The 15,700-nt window shown below is 34.8% G+C and overlaps 1 protein-coding gene across 1 annotated transcript in view; it reads left to right on the forward strand.

The window, feature by feature from the left end:
* Nucleotides 1–14,994, forward strand: part of MAP4K5 (mitogen-activated protein kinase kinase kinase kinase 5) — a 119,324-nt gene extending 104,330 nt beyond the window's left edge. The window contains exons 30-34 of the mRNA XM_005867917.2: nucleotides 2,884–2,952; nucleotides 5,259–5,351; nucleotides 8,009–8,079; nucleotides 10,763–10,818; nucleotides 13,362–14,994. Coding sequence (XP_005867979.1) covers nucleotides 2,884–2,952; nucleotides 5,259–5,351; nucleotides 8,009–8,079; nucleotides 10,763–10,818; nucleotides 13,362–13,449 — 377 coding nt within the window. The 3' untranslated portion in view covers nucleotides 13,450–14,994. The remainder of the gene's footprint in view (nucleotides 1–2,883; nucleotides 2,953–5,258; nucleotides 5,352–8,008; nucleotides 8,080–10,762; nucleotides 10,819–13,361) is intronic.
* Nucleotides 14,995–15,700: the final 706 nt, after the last annotated feature.

The following is a 15,700-nucleotide window of genomic DNA, read 5'->3' on the forward strand; positions in this document are numbered from 1 at the left end:
AAGCCTCCCTGCTCGCTTCCAGCTGCCTGGCTGCCGGCCGCCATCTTGGCTTACAGTTAATTTGCATAAGGATATGCTGATTAGCCAATGGGAAGGGTAGCGGTCGTACGCTAATTACCATGTTTCTCTTTTATTAGTGTAGATCTTTAGCTTTTGATTATTTATAGGCTAAATTATAGGAATTCTTATACAATTCAGCAATTGAAATTAATGTGGAACCACTAATGTTACTTTCATAACAAGAATCAGTATGAACTAGTGGTATATTCTGATAAATATTTAACAACAGGCTCTGAGGGTGCAGAGAAGCCTGGTTAATAGCAGTTGCCTATTTCTGTGGCATAATTACTCTGCCCATGGCCAGTTTCAATCTACCAACCTGGTGTCATCTGGCTCACAAAAGTCCTGAAAATTTAACAACCCAGTATAAACCAGTTACAGCATGCACTGAACTACGTCAGTCTCTTTATGGACAACTCATAATTTCTGGTAGAATAAAATAGGAATGTATTCTGTACCCTCCCACTTTCACTTGTACCCCACATTTCTTTTTAATTTATTGTTTAGTACTTTTGGTTGAGTTAGATGCATAGCCTCCTAGCATAGCTAACAGAAAGGTACAAATGACATTGTTTTAGTATCATGAAATACAAGCAGCCCCCCAAAAAATATGTTCCTATTATGAAGTTACTGCCAAAAGGAAGGATTATCTATAGATCAATTTATTTAAAAACCAAAATATTTTGGGGAGACAGCCCCAACTTATTTCTTTATTGGTTAGTATGTAATAATAGTATAGAGCAAGTCATTTCATACAGTTATCTAATGTGTACTTGCAACTTTCTTCTATATGATATATTAGGTTGCATTGCTAATGGTTAGACATTCAGAGTCCACTTATGAAATTTGGGGGAGGGAAGGTTTTGAGGTTTTTTCTAAGATTTTTTTATTGATTTTTACAAAGAGAGAGAGAAACATCAATATGAAAGGAAAACATCAGTCAGCTGCCTCATGCATGCCCCTTCCTGGGGATCAAGCCTGCAACCTGGGCATGTGCCCTAACTGAGAATCTATCCAGCAGCTTTCAATTCATGGGGCAACACCAGCCAACGGAGCCACATCAGTCAGGGCCCTTATTTGTTTTCTAATGCCTGAACTGTTCTACCCACTTATTAACACTTTATAGACAAAAATTAATGCAGAACCAAAATTGCTTCCTGAGGAGAGCCAGGACTCTGAGGGTCATTCAGATCCCTTCAACCAGAGGCTGTCCTTATTAAGCTTTTCTGTTTTCACAAGTGATTGTTAACCTACCTCCCAGCTGTGTTCATTTTTAAGCACCCCCCTACCTTGAGTGGACAACAGTTGTAACTGTTAAAATGAATTCCCATTCCAAGGATATTGTCAGCACCCCATAAATATTTATTCAATAAATGCATGAACATAGATTTACTGAGAAAAACTATTTTTGGACTATTGACCAAGTGACCAACAATTTATCAGTTCTGTCCACCAGAATTCATCTCTGTGTATGAGCTTTGGAAGGTCAAAAAACACCCAAAAATAATTTATAAAACTTTGTATTTACATTTAGATGTGCAGGGTTTTTTTGTTTTTTGTTTTTTAATATATTTTATTGATTTTTTACAGAGAGGAAGGGAGAGGGATAGAGAGTTAGAAACATCGATGAGAGAGGAACATCGACCAGCTGCCTCCTGCACACCCCCTACTGGGGATGTGCCTGCAACCAAGGTACATGCCCTTGACTGGAATCGAACCCGGGACCCTTGAGTCCACAGGCTGACGCTCTATCCACTGAGCCAAACCAGTCAGGGCTTAGATGTGCAGTTTTTAAGGGAGAGGATCCATTGGCTTCCCAAAGAAATGCAGTTAAGAATGATTGTCCTAGCCTTAGCTGGTTTGGCACAGTGGATAGAGCATCAGCCTGTAGACTGAACGGTCCCGGGTTTGAATCGGTTCAAGGGCACATGCCCAGGTTGCGAGCTCAATCCCCAGTAGCGGGTGTTCGATCAATGATTCTCTTTCATCACTGATGTTTCTATCTCTTCCTCTCTCTTCCTCTGTGAAATCAATAAAAATATTTTTTTTTAAAAAGAATGACTGCTCTAAATAATCTAAAATATTTTTTTAGATTTAGCTAGACTATTCAAGCAATCTGAGTGCCTAAAATGAATTGTTTTACCAAAAATGCCATTACACACACACACACACACACAAATGCCATCATATCTGTCAGTTTATATTAAAAGAAACAACCCTGCAAATATCAGCAAAGTGATGAAAATTGCTTCCTGACAAGATATTGTTGACAGAAATGTTCATTATATTACTAAGTGTCCTCTTTAAAGGAACTTACTACACACACCCACACACCAGGAAAATTTTTTTCTGATTACAGTTTTAATTTTATTTTTTCCTTTTTCTGAATTACTGGCTTGTTTTTATCTCAGGGATGCTGTGATTTATATAACTGATCTTGTTTCCATCTTCCCATTGGTTCCTGTTAAATGCAGAGCAAAATCTAATCATTGTATAGCATGTACCTTACTTATTTCTGTGTATTTTACCCTTTGCTTCATTTTATTTTTGTAACTCACCTTTTTAGAACTAGCTGAAGTGTTAATTACCTGTAATATTGAGCTTTTCTCAGCTCACCTAGCCTTGCTTAGAACTTAATGTTTGTTCTCCTAAGTTGACCTATATACATATTTTGAAAAAATACCATATTATTACAAAATCCAATTTGTGTTAAATTTCAAAGATTAGTTTTAAATTACAGAAAAGGTCAGAATTTGTGTTCTTTTCTAAGCTCTAGTTTTTAAAGCTTGTTGTAGAACTAACCTTATTTTTTTTCCCTCCAAGGCAGCCAACAGTTAGATTCCATTCATGTAACACAGTTGGAGAGGGATACCGTTTTAGTGTGTTTAGATAGTAAGTACTATTTTAAAGTTTATTCTGAGTATTCTACTTGATATAACAAGTCATTTCATTGAAGTGATTCTATTATGCTATAATTGAAAATTTTTCACTTTTTTCATCTTAAGTGGCCTTATTTTATTGATGAAAATCTAAATTGGCTACAGATATCATAAATAGTAATTAATTGATGTTTGTCATTACTATTCTCTGTGACTTTTTTCTTTGTTTGGCCTACTTGAAAACATTATATTAGAACAGTTTGCCATAACTTTGGGGTAAAAATCTATATAAAACTATGCTGTATAAAATTCTTTGTAAAACTATTTTGAGAGTTTTTTCCATACCTCAATTAATGAAAAAATAGAAGGTATGTAGTCATGTGCCACTTAATGGGGATACCCAGTTCTAAAAAATGCATCGTTAGGTGATTCTGACATGGGAACATCATAAGAGTGCACTTACACAAACCTCGATGGGACAGCCTACTACACACCTAGATTATATATGGTATATAGCCTATTGTTCCTAGGCTACAAACATGTACGGTGTGTATTGTACAGCACGAGAGTAAATCAAGCACAAGAGAAAATGATGCAATCAGGAGACACTCTAAACATTAGATGTATGTGGCAGCTGCCAACATAACATAGCATGCTGTTTTATGGAAAACATTACTTCCTATAAGTAGAAAGCGTACACTAAAATAACAGTAAAAAGTGTAGAATAATCTCTAGGAAATTGAAATTTTCAACTCCATTATAATTTTATAGAACCACCGTCATATATGCAGTCTATTATTGACAAAATCGTCATTATGCAGCGCATAACCATCGTCATTTATAGTCGTATAACATGACTTGGAATCATGTCAGTGAGGTTGTAATGTACAGATAGATTTAACACCTTCATCGAGTTGTGGTTCTTTTGATTTAGGAAGAGTTACTATTGATAGAAGAATGTTGTAATGTAATCAGAGAAACTTTTAACAACAGCTATTCAATTTTGCAAACAAACCCACCTTATTTTTATGCAATGAATCCTGCAAGGTGAAATTCACCTAGATTTGGAACTATATTTAAAACTTGGCAGTATTTGCTATGTTTGATCCATTTTAATATTTTTTAAATTACTGAATAGGGTTATTTTTTAAATTGTTGTACTACCAAATTTGCCTGTGTTTCTGTCCTAATTTCTATTCCCTGAAGGCTACCTAGTAGATTTACCTTATATAATCATAAAGATAATCTAATATTAGAGATAAGTAACCCAAAACTCAAAAGTATCTCATTCACCCATCATTTTTAAGTACTTTTGATTCTTTTAATATTGATACGATTGGAGTATTATTCAGTTATATTTAAGTTAATTTGATAAATTATATTTTACCCAAAGAGCTGGAAAGGTCTATATTGATTAAGCAAATAAACAGATAATCAGAATTTGATTTTAATAATTTTGAACCTTTATTGTTAAATCCTTAATACCTTCTGGGACATCCAAGGAAAATAAATTGTGCTTAGTCTCATATTGTTGATTTATGTATTTTTTTAAAAAAAAAAATTTTTAAGCCTTTGATTAGCTAAGCCCTCCATTTATTCAAAGTAAATGGAGAGTTGACTTTCTTGAGATTTTTTTTTTAAGGAGCAATATAAGACTTCAAAAATTAAGTATCAACTATACAGTATAAACCAGTTTTAGTACACACCAGTTGGAGATAGGCCTGAAATCACAAATTATGTTAGGTAGATAAGAAAGCAATACAGAGAAAGGTGTCTTCCACCTCAGAGCTAAGATAGTTAAAGTGAAAAACAAATAGATGAAAGGGAAATAAAATTATGTATATCTCTATCCCAGAGTTTACTTATAAAGAAATCGTGACCCTCAAGAGTACTACTCATTGCCCCTTTGTTACAATAGTACTCAATACTGAAGTTATAAATGACTACGGATATACTTATCATGTTTTGTAATTTGTAAGGGGGAAAAAAATCACTTCTTACTGCTAAATATATAGGCAGCAAGGTAGCCACTTTTAAAGAAATATTGTACTTTTTAAAAAATGAGAATGTAAGTGTTCAATATATACCATCTAAAAAAGAAAAGAATAGCAACGGAATTGCCATTTACCAAAGGAGGTACTCTTATAGTTATATTATAAAACACATTAATTATAGTTTCTCGCTGGGCATGTTTGAATCTAAATGGTTGAACATCATTAAGAATATTGTTCTATATCCATGTAAAATCCACATATCAAGTTAAATTTATTTTTAACAGATTTGGATTTCCAGTCTTGACTTGTTTTTTCTTTTTTTAAGAATTTGTAAAAATTGTAAATCTACAAGGAAAACTAAAGTCAAGTAAGAAACTGGCCTCTGAGCTAACTTTTGATTTTTGCATTGAGTCTGTAGGTAAGTCTTTTTTTTTTTTTTTAATAATGCTATTAGAATACTTGGTTTTTCTTCATTCTGTATCTGTAGTTGTCTAGACCAGCACTGTGTCTTAGAAGTTTCTGGGATATGGAAGTGTTCTCTGTGCTTTTAAATATAGTAGTCATTAACCATACCTGTTAAGTACTTGAAACATGGCTAGTGCTACATTTTTTAAATTTTTAAATTTTAATTAATTTACATTTTAATGTAAATAGCCACATATGGCTAGTTGCTATTGTATTGGACAAAGCAGGTGTAGATGATAATAAATCTTTTATTGTTGGTTCCTAAATATTTAAAACTTGAAATCATTTTAAAATTTCTGTTTATTGTTCCTTTTACTGCCTCAAGTGAATTATACTTCTCCCAATTCTTTCCAAATCCTGAAGGTATTTGTGTGATATGATTAATGGTGTTAGATATACTATAATTCTTAGTGTCTGATTCTGCTTGGTGTGTGTTGATGGTTATTGCTTTTAGATCTATTTCTATATAAGTAGATACTTTCCCAGTTAGAAACTAATGTGCCATTTTAATTTGTTTTATTGTCAATGAGTGTTTTACTCTATAATACTCATTGGTTTTATGATAAAAATTTCTCATTGATTATATGTCAGTAAGTATTTCCCCTAGGGATGATAGAACTTATGAAAAAAATAATGTGGCTGGAAACACTGAACATTGTACGATATGATTCTACCATAAGTCAAAAATAGTTAAAACAAAGTTGGCAGTTTTTATTTTGGTCTTGAAAAATATTGTATTTTGTAATTAAATGTATATATACTTTAAAAAATATATTTCTCATTATTTAGAAAGGTTTTTTAAAAAAATACTTTAATGGTTTCCCAAATGGCGTTTTGCCCTGTCACAAAGTATGATCATCCCTCTGTGTAAATATCTTACATAAATATAATTTGCTTATGATTGAAAAATCTTAATTTATTGAGGCAGAAAGCCTAAACTTTCTGTAGATGCCAGGACAAAAGGAATTTTGGAGCTCGTTTCTCCCTCTACTTCTTTAAGTCCTGGATATTGCATGCCAGTTTCTAAGCTTTGGTATCTTCAATAGAGATCCTGACGGAGATCTTCATAGTTTCTCTTCATTCTAACTGAAACACACTGATACCTCAACTTTTTCATATGTGCCAAATTTTTTAGGGAACTTTAATTGTTACACAAAAATTTGTTCCTCATAAGCTACCATCTCTCCCCGACAGTGAACCTTGAAATAATTACAAGGATCTCCTGGGTAAAAAGAGTCCCTTTAAACACTTTTAAAAATAAACTGGTAACTGGGTTTCATATTCATCACAGTTAGTGAAACTTGTGTGATTTTTTTTAGTAAAATAGTTTTATTTTATTGAGTAAAATTATGTTTTCAAGACATTCTTACATTAACTTTTTATAGAGTCAGTATTCTAATAAAAAATACAGTAAGTTTCTATTACTTTCTCCCATCACCTTTACTAGTGTAGGGCATATGTCTAACTTTCCAACAATCAAAAATGGGTTTTCTCACTCTTTCGCTGCACCTTAATGACTCCAGCCCCCTGCCAGAAAGGACCCAGACGCTGCACGGCATCCTCCAATTGGGGGCCTGCCCACTCTGTTTCTGAACCACTAGATCATTACATAGGAGTGCCTCATTGGGCCCAGGCCTGTGGCTGGCACCACACAGGACACAGATATGGACAAAGCACAGCAAGAGTAGGTTTCCCTTCAAGACCTTCAGGCCACCCCAGGGGAGCATGGGAGATGGGTAGGCAGGAGGGTGTTGTGGCATGCCACATGGTGGCCATCCTGTGGGGTCACGGTTGCTCCTGAATCCAAAGCCATCAGGAAGGCGGTCAAGCTTGGCTCAAATTTGTGAGCCCACATGTGTGCAATGGGGCCTGCAAGATCAAAGCCTGAGAAGGCGAGGCTGGGGCCCAGCAGTGAGCGTGGTAACTGAGAGCCCCTCCAAATAAGAATTGGCACAGAGAGCATAACTATTCATTGTGGGGTTAAATTTTGGATTGTGAGACAGTTTGGTTGGTTGGTTGGTTTTTTTAAGTAATTTTGTAATAGGGAAAATGTGAACATAAATAAAAGAAGCTTCCTAATAGCTACTTCTGATTATATGACAGTATTTAAATAACGATGTTTTTTATTCAAAAAGCCAATTATATATTTTTATTATTTCATTCACTTAAGAAAAAAGATAGTATATAAAAGAAAAATTAATATACTGATACCAACTTATGTTTCTTTGTAAGTTATACCAATGTCGTATCACTATGTTGTACAACTGAAGCTAATAATACTGTATGTCAGCTGTAATTGAAAAATAAAAAATATTTTTAAAAAGAAGTTAGCCCATGTTTAAGTGAATGCCTATTATATATGTGTGTGTGTGTGTGTGTGTGTATTTTTTTTAATTTTTTTTTTAAACTTGTGTGACCCGACTCAGTAAATTATTTGAGTTTAGACATGGCTTAGCCACAAAAATGTTGGGAACTAATGGTCTAGACAGTGGAATTTTGCACCAAGCATTTGGATAGCCTTACATTATCATTTATTAAAAACAGTTAAGGAAATGTATAATGAACAACTTGTGCTGTATTTCAGTTTCACTTCCCCCTTATCTTTTTTAGTATGCCTTCAAGACAGTGTGTTGGCTTTCTGGAAACATGGAATGCAGGGTAAAAGCTTCAAATCAGATGAGGTAAGGTTTCTCAGATTACCTCCAGTGATTTCCACTAAAGATTTTTAATATTGAAATGTTCATTTTATACATTTTCTTTCTGAATCTACATTACTATGTTTAGTGCCTTTATTTTTTTTTAAGTTGATTTGAGAGAGATAGGAAGGGAGAGGGAGAAAGAGAAACATCAAAGTGAGAGAGAAGTACCGATCAGCTGCCTCCTGCATACCCACTACTGGGGATCGAGCCTGCAACCCAGGCACGATTGAACTGGTAACCTTTTGGTGCATTGTATGATGCTCAACCAACTGCACCACACCCGCCAGGGCTATGTTTAGTGGTTTTAATGCTGTGAACTGGCAGAGCATAATTGCCAGTATTATTCTTCCAGTTCAGTTTAGTATTGCAAAATTCTCAGTGGCCACAATTACAAATTTTTAATTTGTAATTTTTAAATATGGTTACTAACCTTGCAGTAGTTTTCTAAATTTAATAAGCCTTTTCCATAATTTATAAGTGTATAGCTTCTTTTTTAATATTTTATTTAAAAATCCTAAATTGGTATGTATTAGATCCCAGGACTAAGGAAAATATAAGAAAATTAACTCATTTAGAAAATAGTTATTGAGTACCAGCTACATGCAAAACACTATTATTATAGCATTGTAAGGCATAGGGAAGTATAATTATAAATAATTTCAAACTCTTCTAATGTCTATGTTCCTGGCACTTTACAAATATTAGCTACTTAAGGTTTATAATCCAGTGGGGTTAGGTACTATTCATATTCCCAGTTTTACAGGCACAGAGGGCTAAGTAACTTGTCTAGATGACATAGCCTGGATTTGAAGGATCTCTAAAAATCACTTTTAGCTGAGATATTCAGGATGCATTTCATGCAGGAGAGGGAGACCTTGTGCTTCCACCTTGAGAGAGAAATTCTAATAGTTAAGACAATACTAACAGAGACATTTCCCATTTGTGTGAGTACCTGTATAATTCTTGTATACCATGGCCTTACAAATACCAGTATGTGGGCTTATTTTAAAGCGTAAAGTCTTTTTCTTGAATTACCTGTAGTTTTATTCACTCTTATGTACTTGAGTATTTTCACCACTTATATGAATGAAGAATTAGAATACTTCTAAGAGAAAATGACATAAATTCGCTATCTTTGGATATGTCAGTTTAGCTAGTTACTGACCCATGTCACTAAATGTCTCCAGGTCCCTGGCTTTAATGAAGCCTACAGCCCTGCTTACTGCCATAAGATTAATTGTCCTCAGATGCTAATTTCATTGTATCACTCCTTTAGTTAGAAATTTATAGAAGATACCTGTTGTTCACCATATCAAGTACAAATTTTATTTCCCATTTTTAACTCATCTTGATTACCTCTTTCTTTCTGCTTATGTTCTCACACTTGAATTCAGGCCTTGCTGTAAAATTAATAAAGTAATATTCATCCATTCCAGTCCACAATGATTGGAACATTTTTTAAAACTTAATATATGAAAATTAGCTCCACCTAGTAAATCACCTAATTTGTTTTCTTATTTAAGTTTATTAATTCTATCTTCCTAGCTCTCTACAAATTCATTGATAACAGACTATTTTTATAGTTACTTTACATCCATACTATTGTAGTTTGGGTTCCTCCAAAAGCTGACCTTGACACATTGCGGACCAGTAATTTTATTGCTAGCTTTCACCAGTGGCCAGATAAGTTTCTATTGAAAGAGTACAAAAAACGTTTTACATAAATGTTAAAGGCACGCTTTAAAATTAAGTACCCATTGCATTTTGAAGTTATTTATTACATGTTCTTACAAGCTAATATCTTTTTAAAGTATAATACTGTGTAAAACACTGTGTAATATGAATCGAGAATTCTCGTGATCCTTCCGCAATGTTAAGACAAGGACTCAAGTGCAGTTAGTTTATTTAGGAGTAGATTCCAGAAAACAAGTGATCGAGCGAGGAATGGAAAGTAGAGAGGGGCAAAAAGCCAATACAGAGCACAATAATAAACTGGTTCCCACTATGGGCAACCAGGGTTTAATCCCATACTGCCCACTGAGGAACAGTTTAGAATACACCTCAGAAGTGACTCATTTGAAGGTGGGGAATCTGATGCATTTATACACCAACTGCTGTCCCTTTTGGTTAAGGGTTGTCCCTAGGAGTATAACTCCCCACATTTTGGTATAGTACCTGTGCTTGACTGAGTGCCTTCTACAGCTTTGGAGAAGACAGAGCAGAGGACCACCGGTACGCTGGTGTTAGACCCTGGCACGTGGGCGTGTCCACCACAGCTCTGCTGGTATCTGCACTATGACACCAGGAAAGAACAGGAGCTCTGCCATCCAGCAAACCTGTGTCTTAATCTTGGGTCTACCAGTTACATAACCTTAAGCAAGTTACTTAACCTCTGCAAGTCTTCGTCTTTTTTCCTCTCCAGTAATACGGGAATTATAATACAAAGAGTTCTAGGGAAAGTGCCTGATCCATAACAGGTGTTTCATAAATGTTTTATTTCTACTAATAGATGGTCAGAAGGTACTTCCTGAAATTTATTTCATTGGAGGAAGTGAGTCTATCAGAAATTATAATTGTTTGATACCTGCTCTATCGAAATAATTTTTAAATTATTATTTAAGTAATATGGGGATAAGGTATTACTAATAGGTATTTTCTCTCATAGGTTACCCAAGAGATTTCAGATGAAACAAGAGTTTTCCGCTTATTAGGATCAGACAGGTAAATAGTGTGGTTGTTTTAATTACCAAAGGAGTTTGGTGGTTGTGTTCTTAAATACTGTCACACAAACTCTTAGAGCAGCGGTTCTCAACCTGTGGGTCGAGATCCCTTTGGCGGTCGAACGACCCTTTCACAGGGGTCGCCTAAGACCATCCTGCATATCAGATATTTACATTACAATTCATAACAGTAGCAACATTACAGTTATGAATTAGCAACGAAAATAATTTTATGGTTGGGTCACAACATGAGGAACTGTATTTAAAGGGCCAGAAGGTTGAGAACCACTGTCTTAGAGGATTTTTCAGCATCTTTATTGAAAGAGAGAATAGTATTTTAATCAATTGATTAATCAATCTTTTATCAGTGTGAGGATCTTGATTCTAGAGATAGTTATACTCAGCCAAGACAAAATGTGTTAATATAGGTGTTTATGTCCCTAGTACCAGGACATATTTCATTTCAGGCTCCTTTGTTTTCATCATTTCTTCCTAGCATGTTACCTTCTATTAACTATCTATATATATAAAAGCCAAGCTACCTGAACGACCAGTTGTTATGACATGCACTGCGGCAGCCAACCAGCCCAATCGGGGACCTGATCGGCACCCCCCAACCGACCGTACCCCCCCCCAGCTCGGCCCATCGATCGGGGTAGGCAGCTGGACCCCACCCATGCACGAATTCATGCACTGAGCCTCTAGTTACTATACAAATCCAACAGAATATGTACCCCCTGGCATCTGCTTTTATATCAGAAACAATTCAACTCATTTTCTAAGGTCAGTCTAAATTAGGAGGAATCATGTGGATCTCTGTGATAAAAACTAAAGACAAATTCCAAAACTGTGCCATCTTAGAAAAAATTTAGTAGTTTTTGTTCCCCAAAGTCTATATTGTCTACCTCAACAACTAATAAAACATCCATTCCTACATCAACCAAAGAACTTGTATGCATATATGCATAACCCATGGACACAGACAATAGGGCAGTGAAGGTCTGGGATAGGGGGTGGGGTCGAGCTAGAAGGGGTCAATGGGGGGGGAAAAGGGGACATGGGTAATACTTTCAACAACAATGAGTCAATTTAAAAATAAAATAAACACCCATTCCTTTCTATTTTCTCAACAAAAATTGTTATTGCAGCAAAATTGACTAGTAGTATGCATTAGTCCTAAGTTGAGGATTGAGAACCTCTGGTCTTCAAGTTCAGTCTAGTCACAAAATAATTGCTTAAATATTACACACTTAAGGAAAGGGGGGGGAGGTGGAGTTATGACCCCATAAAAATTTTTAGGAGACTTTTGTAAGGAGAAAAAAATATTTTTTGAAAATGGTAACTAGTGAGTAGAAAAGGTAAGCCCGCAGAGCATGGCAACTTAGTAATTAGTCCTGGAGGGAAAAAAAGAAAGAACGAATTTGAGGACCACCTGGTTAAAGACTCTAAAATGGGAGGCTCTTTGCTTCTCCAGGAAGGGCTGACAAAAGAATTGTGGATCGTCCAATAATCCTGGCGTAAATAGCACCTAAACAAGACATAGTATGAGACAATTATGCTTAATAGAGGGTAGGCATCATAAGCCATTTCTCTTAGTTATGTATTTCTTTCTACCTTCCCCACCCCAAACTTTTTCCTTCAACTATTCCCTTTGTCTTTCTCCATTCTGTCACAATTTGCCCTAAAAAAAACTTTTTTCTTCAGATCATTGCCTTATTCTGTTTATCTTACATGAGCATCTCTTTGATTTTAAGATTTATATATTTTATTTTATTTTATGTAAAAATAATAATGGTTAACTGGGTAGGTGGGTTATAGGTAATTTTATTTCCCCTTCTACTTTTCTGCAATACATTATATAAAGTACATATTACTTTTTTATTGTTTTATTACAAAAGTAATAATATGCTAGTTGTAGAAAACTCATACACTAGAAAAATTTCCCCTCCAAGACTTTTTTTCTGTTCATGGGTACATTATTTTTTATTCTGTTTCCAAACCCCTCAACAACAGTGTAAATCCTATGGTATGGCACTTTATTGATTTTTCTTCCTATTGGTCCTTTGATTGAACTCTTTCCTTGCCCTTGTTCCATGGACAAAGGAGTTGGGCCCCACTTTATACTTTTTTAAAAACTTTTCTTTTTTAAAAAATACCTTAAAGAACAATTTGAATGGGTGTCTCATAGAAATCATGTTTTATCCTCAGCCCTTCTTCCACCCCCCTTCCTCTTAGTGTATTTTCTAAAGCTATTTATACCTATAATTGGCATATGAGTAAGCCAAATTAGTGTAGTTGGAATAAGAGAATGAGACTCTCCTGAAATGTTTTCAATACTTTATATACATAAATTCATCAATTCTTATTCAGTTTTGTTTTTAAGTTATAAAATGTAAAGCTGAACTTAACTGTGCATCTGTGATCTTTATGTAATCTTCTGAGAATGTAAACAATGGTATTCTTTCCTGGTTTGATGTTAGTATTTGAAGCATGCAGTCTCTGTCTTTACTCTTACACAAAACTTTTGTTTTGGTTTAATTGCAGGGTTGTCGTTTTGGAAAGTAGGCCAACAGAAAATCCTACTGCACACAGCAATCTTTACATCTTGGCTGGACATGAAAATAGTTACTAAGCAACAGAAACTGATCTTAAATGACAGGAAAATGAATATATTCCATTGAAAGCAAAAATATCTTAAGGAAATTCAGAACAAACTACGCTATGATTTGCTTTAACTGTTATGGGTTATATCTCAAATGATCTGTACTTTAAGGTAGAATTCAATATTTTCTGTAGCTGGAAACAGCTGTTTTATCTCTTGCCACTGTGTGGTGGTTATATCAAGTTTGCTTAATAAAAGCTATGAGATAAATAGTCCTATAGTTCCAGGAAGCCCAGTCTTTTTTTAAAAAATAATGTTTGTAACAAGGGTGTCATATTTTTAGATAACAACTCATGTGATTATCTTCAAGGAGATAAATTTAGTGACAGTTTTCTCATTTTATATCACGTTTTATTCCTTCTTAACGTAATTTTATAAAGAAATTATCAAATAAGCCTTTCACTTTTACATTGGCTATTCTGTATGTTTTTGTAAAATAGAATATTTAATCTTTATTTATTAATCTCTTGCTGGAGTGGTGTAATGTTATCTAACTTTTAGCAAAGGAGGGTTGCAGAGCAGCTTACATTTTTTTATGATGTATAAAAATTTTGTTTACCTTTTAAGAGTAGTAAGAGGGGTTAAAGGCAGTGTGTTTGGAGGTTCAATACATACACGCAATTTTGTTTAACCAGTATTTTATAAAACAATATTATCCAGAATTGCCTTAAAGTGAATTTTGTGTTTTCAACTACAAATAGCTGTAAGGGATCATACAGAAGATATTGATGATGGTTGAACTATTATTAGAAGAGGTATGTATGTAGGAATGACTACCATGTGGATGTATTCTTGACAAGCAGTATAATACACCTGTGATTTTTTTTACATTAGGGATAATGCATAAGAAATTAACCTTCATATATATTATCATCCCTTAATGTGTGTGTGTGTGGGGGGGGGGGGGGGGGAGTATTTAACTGCCCATGATATGTAATTCACATGTACTATACCAGAGGGGACGCTGTAAAGCAACTACATGTGTAATCTTGGGTTTTTCACATATGTAGGTATTCATTTTGAGTAGGTTTAAGAAAAAAGTTTTAAGTGAAATTGAATTCCTCATGGGATAGTATAAATAAGTATTATAAACACCAATATTCTAAAAATAGGAAATAAGGCCATTTTTTCGTTTACGTCTCTTTTGCTATTGTTAGTATCCAAAGTAAAGTGTCACATTGGTACCTGGTGTCTTAATGCATTCACTGAGGGCAGTTAACATTGAGATGATGAACAAGGAGTTAGCAATAGCAAACTACTGATTTATTTTGAGCTATTACTTGAGAGAAAAACAGTATAACTATCTCATTTGGTCGTTGGCAATTCTGTAAAATAGGTATTATCGTCTCTATTTTTCAGATGGGGAAATAAGAAGTTAGCAGGGTTAATAGACCCAATTCACACAGCAGTTAGGGGTTGAGCCAGACCATGAGTCTTGTGACTCTGTTCTTTTCATTATGCAGTATGCAAACAATAAAATGTTATGCAAATAAAGTATTGTCCTTTAAAAATGCACATGTGATTTCAGTAAGTGTGTGGCTGTTTATTTGGGGTATGTTAAATGGGGCCTCTGGACTGAAGAACACTGGATAGATATAATAGATGGGAGGGGACCATACTCAAAACAGGACATATTTACATACTGGATACCAGTATCATCCTTCTCTCACTGAATCCTGGCAGCCAGATCTTCCCATCCTACAATATTGGAAGAGTCTTCTCTGTGCAATCCGGCCAGTGCAACTAGAAAGACCTACACAGCTCCTGACATCAGGTGTCCTAGCTAAACTACCCAGCTAGATAACTCTACAGTGACCATCACAGTTGACAAGCCCCCATCACCCCATGTGTCTGGAGCTTTCTTTTAGTCCTATGCTATTAAAAATGATTAAGCAACCAGGAGTTATAAAACATCTGAGGAAGGCCTCTAATATGAAAGAAAAAAAACAATTGGAGAGGAAACAAACTTAGAGGAAACAGACTATGCAGGATAAAAGCATCAAGAAAAATGTTATCTTCAGAAAGATGTACCAACTATGAATCAAGAGTAGGGTACTAAATAAAGGACCTTTCAAAACAAAACCAAAAAAAGCTCTAAGAAAATATAGCATACCTGAATAATTCAACAGTTTAAAATACAAAGTTGAATTTCTCAGAAAATCAAACAAAAAGGAATGACATATTGGAGGGGAAAAAAGAAAAGCCCTGGCTGGTTTTGCAC

The sequence above is a fragment of the Myotis brandtii genome, unplaced genomic scaffold (genome assembly GCF_000412655.1).
Source record: "Myotis brandtii unplaced genomic scaffold, ASM41265v1 scaffold253, whole genome shotgun sequence".
NCBI lineage: Eukaryota > Metazoa > Chordata > Mammalia > Chiroptera > Vespertilionidae > Myotis > Myotis brandtii.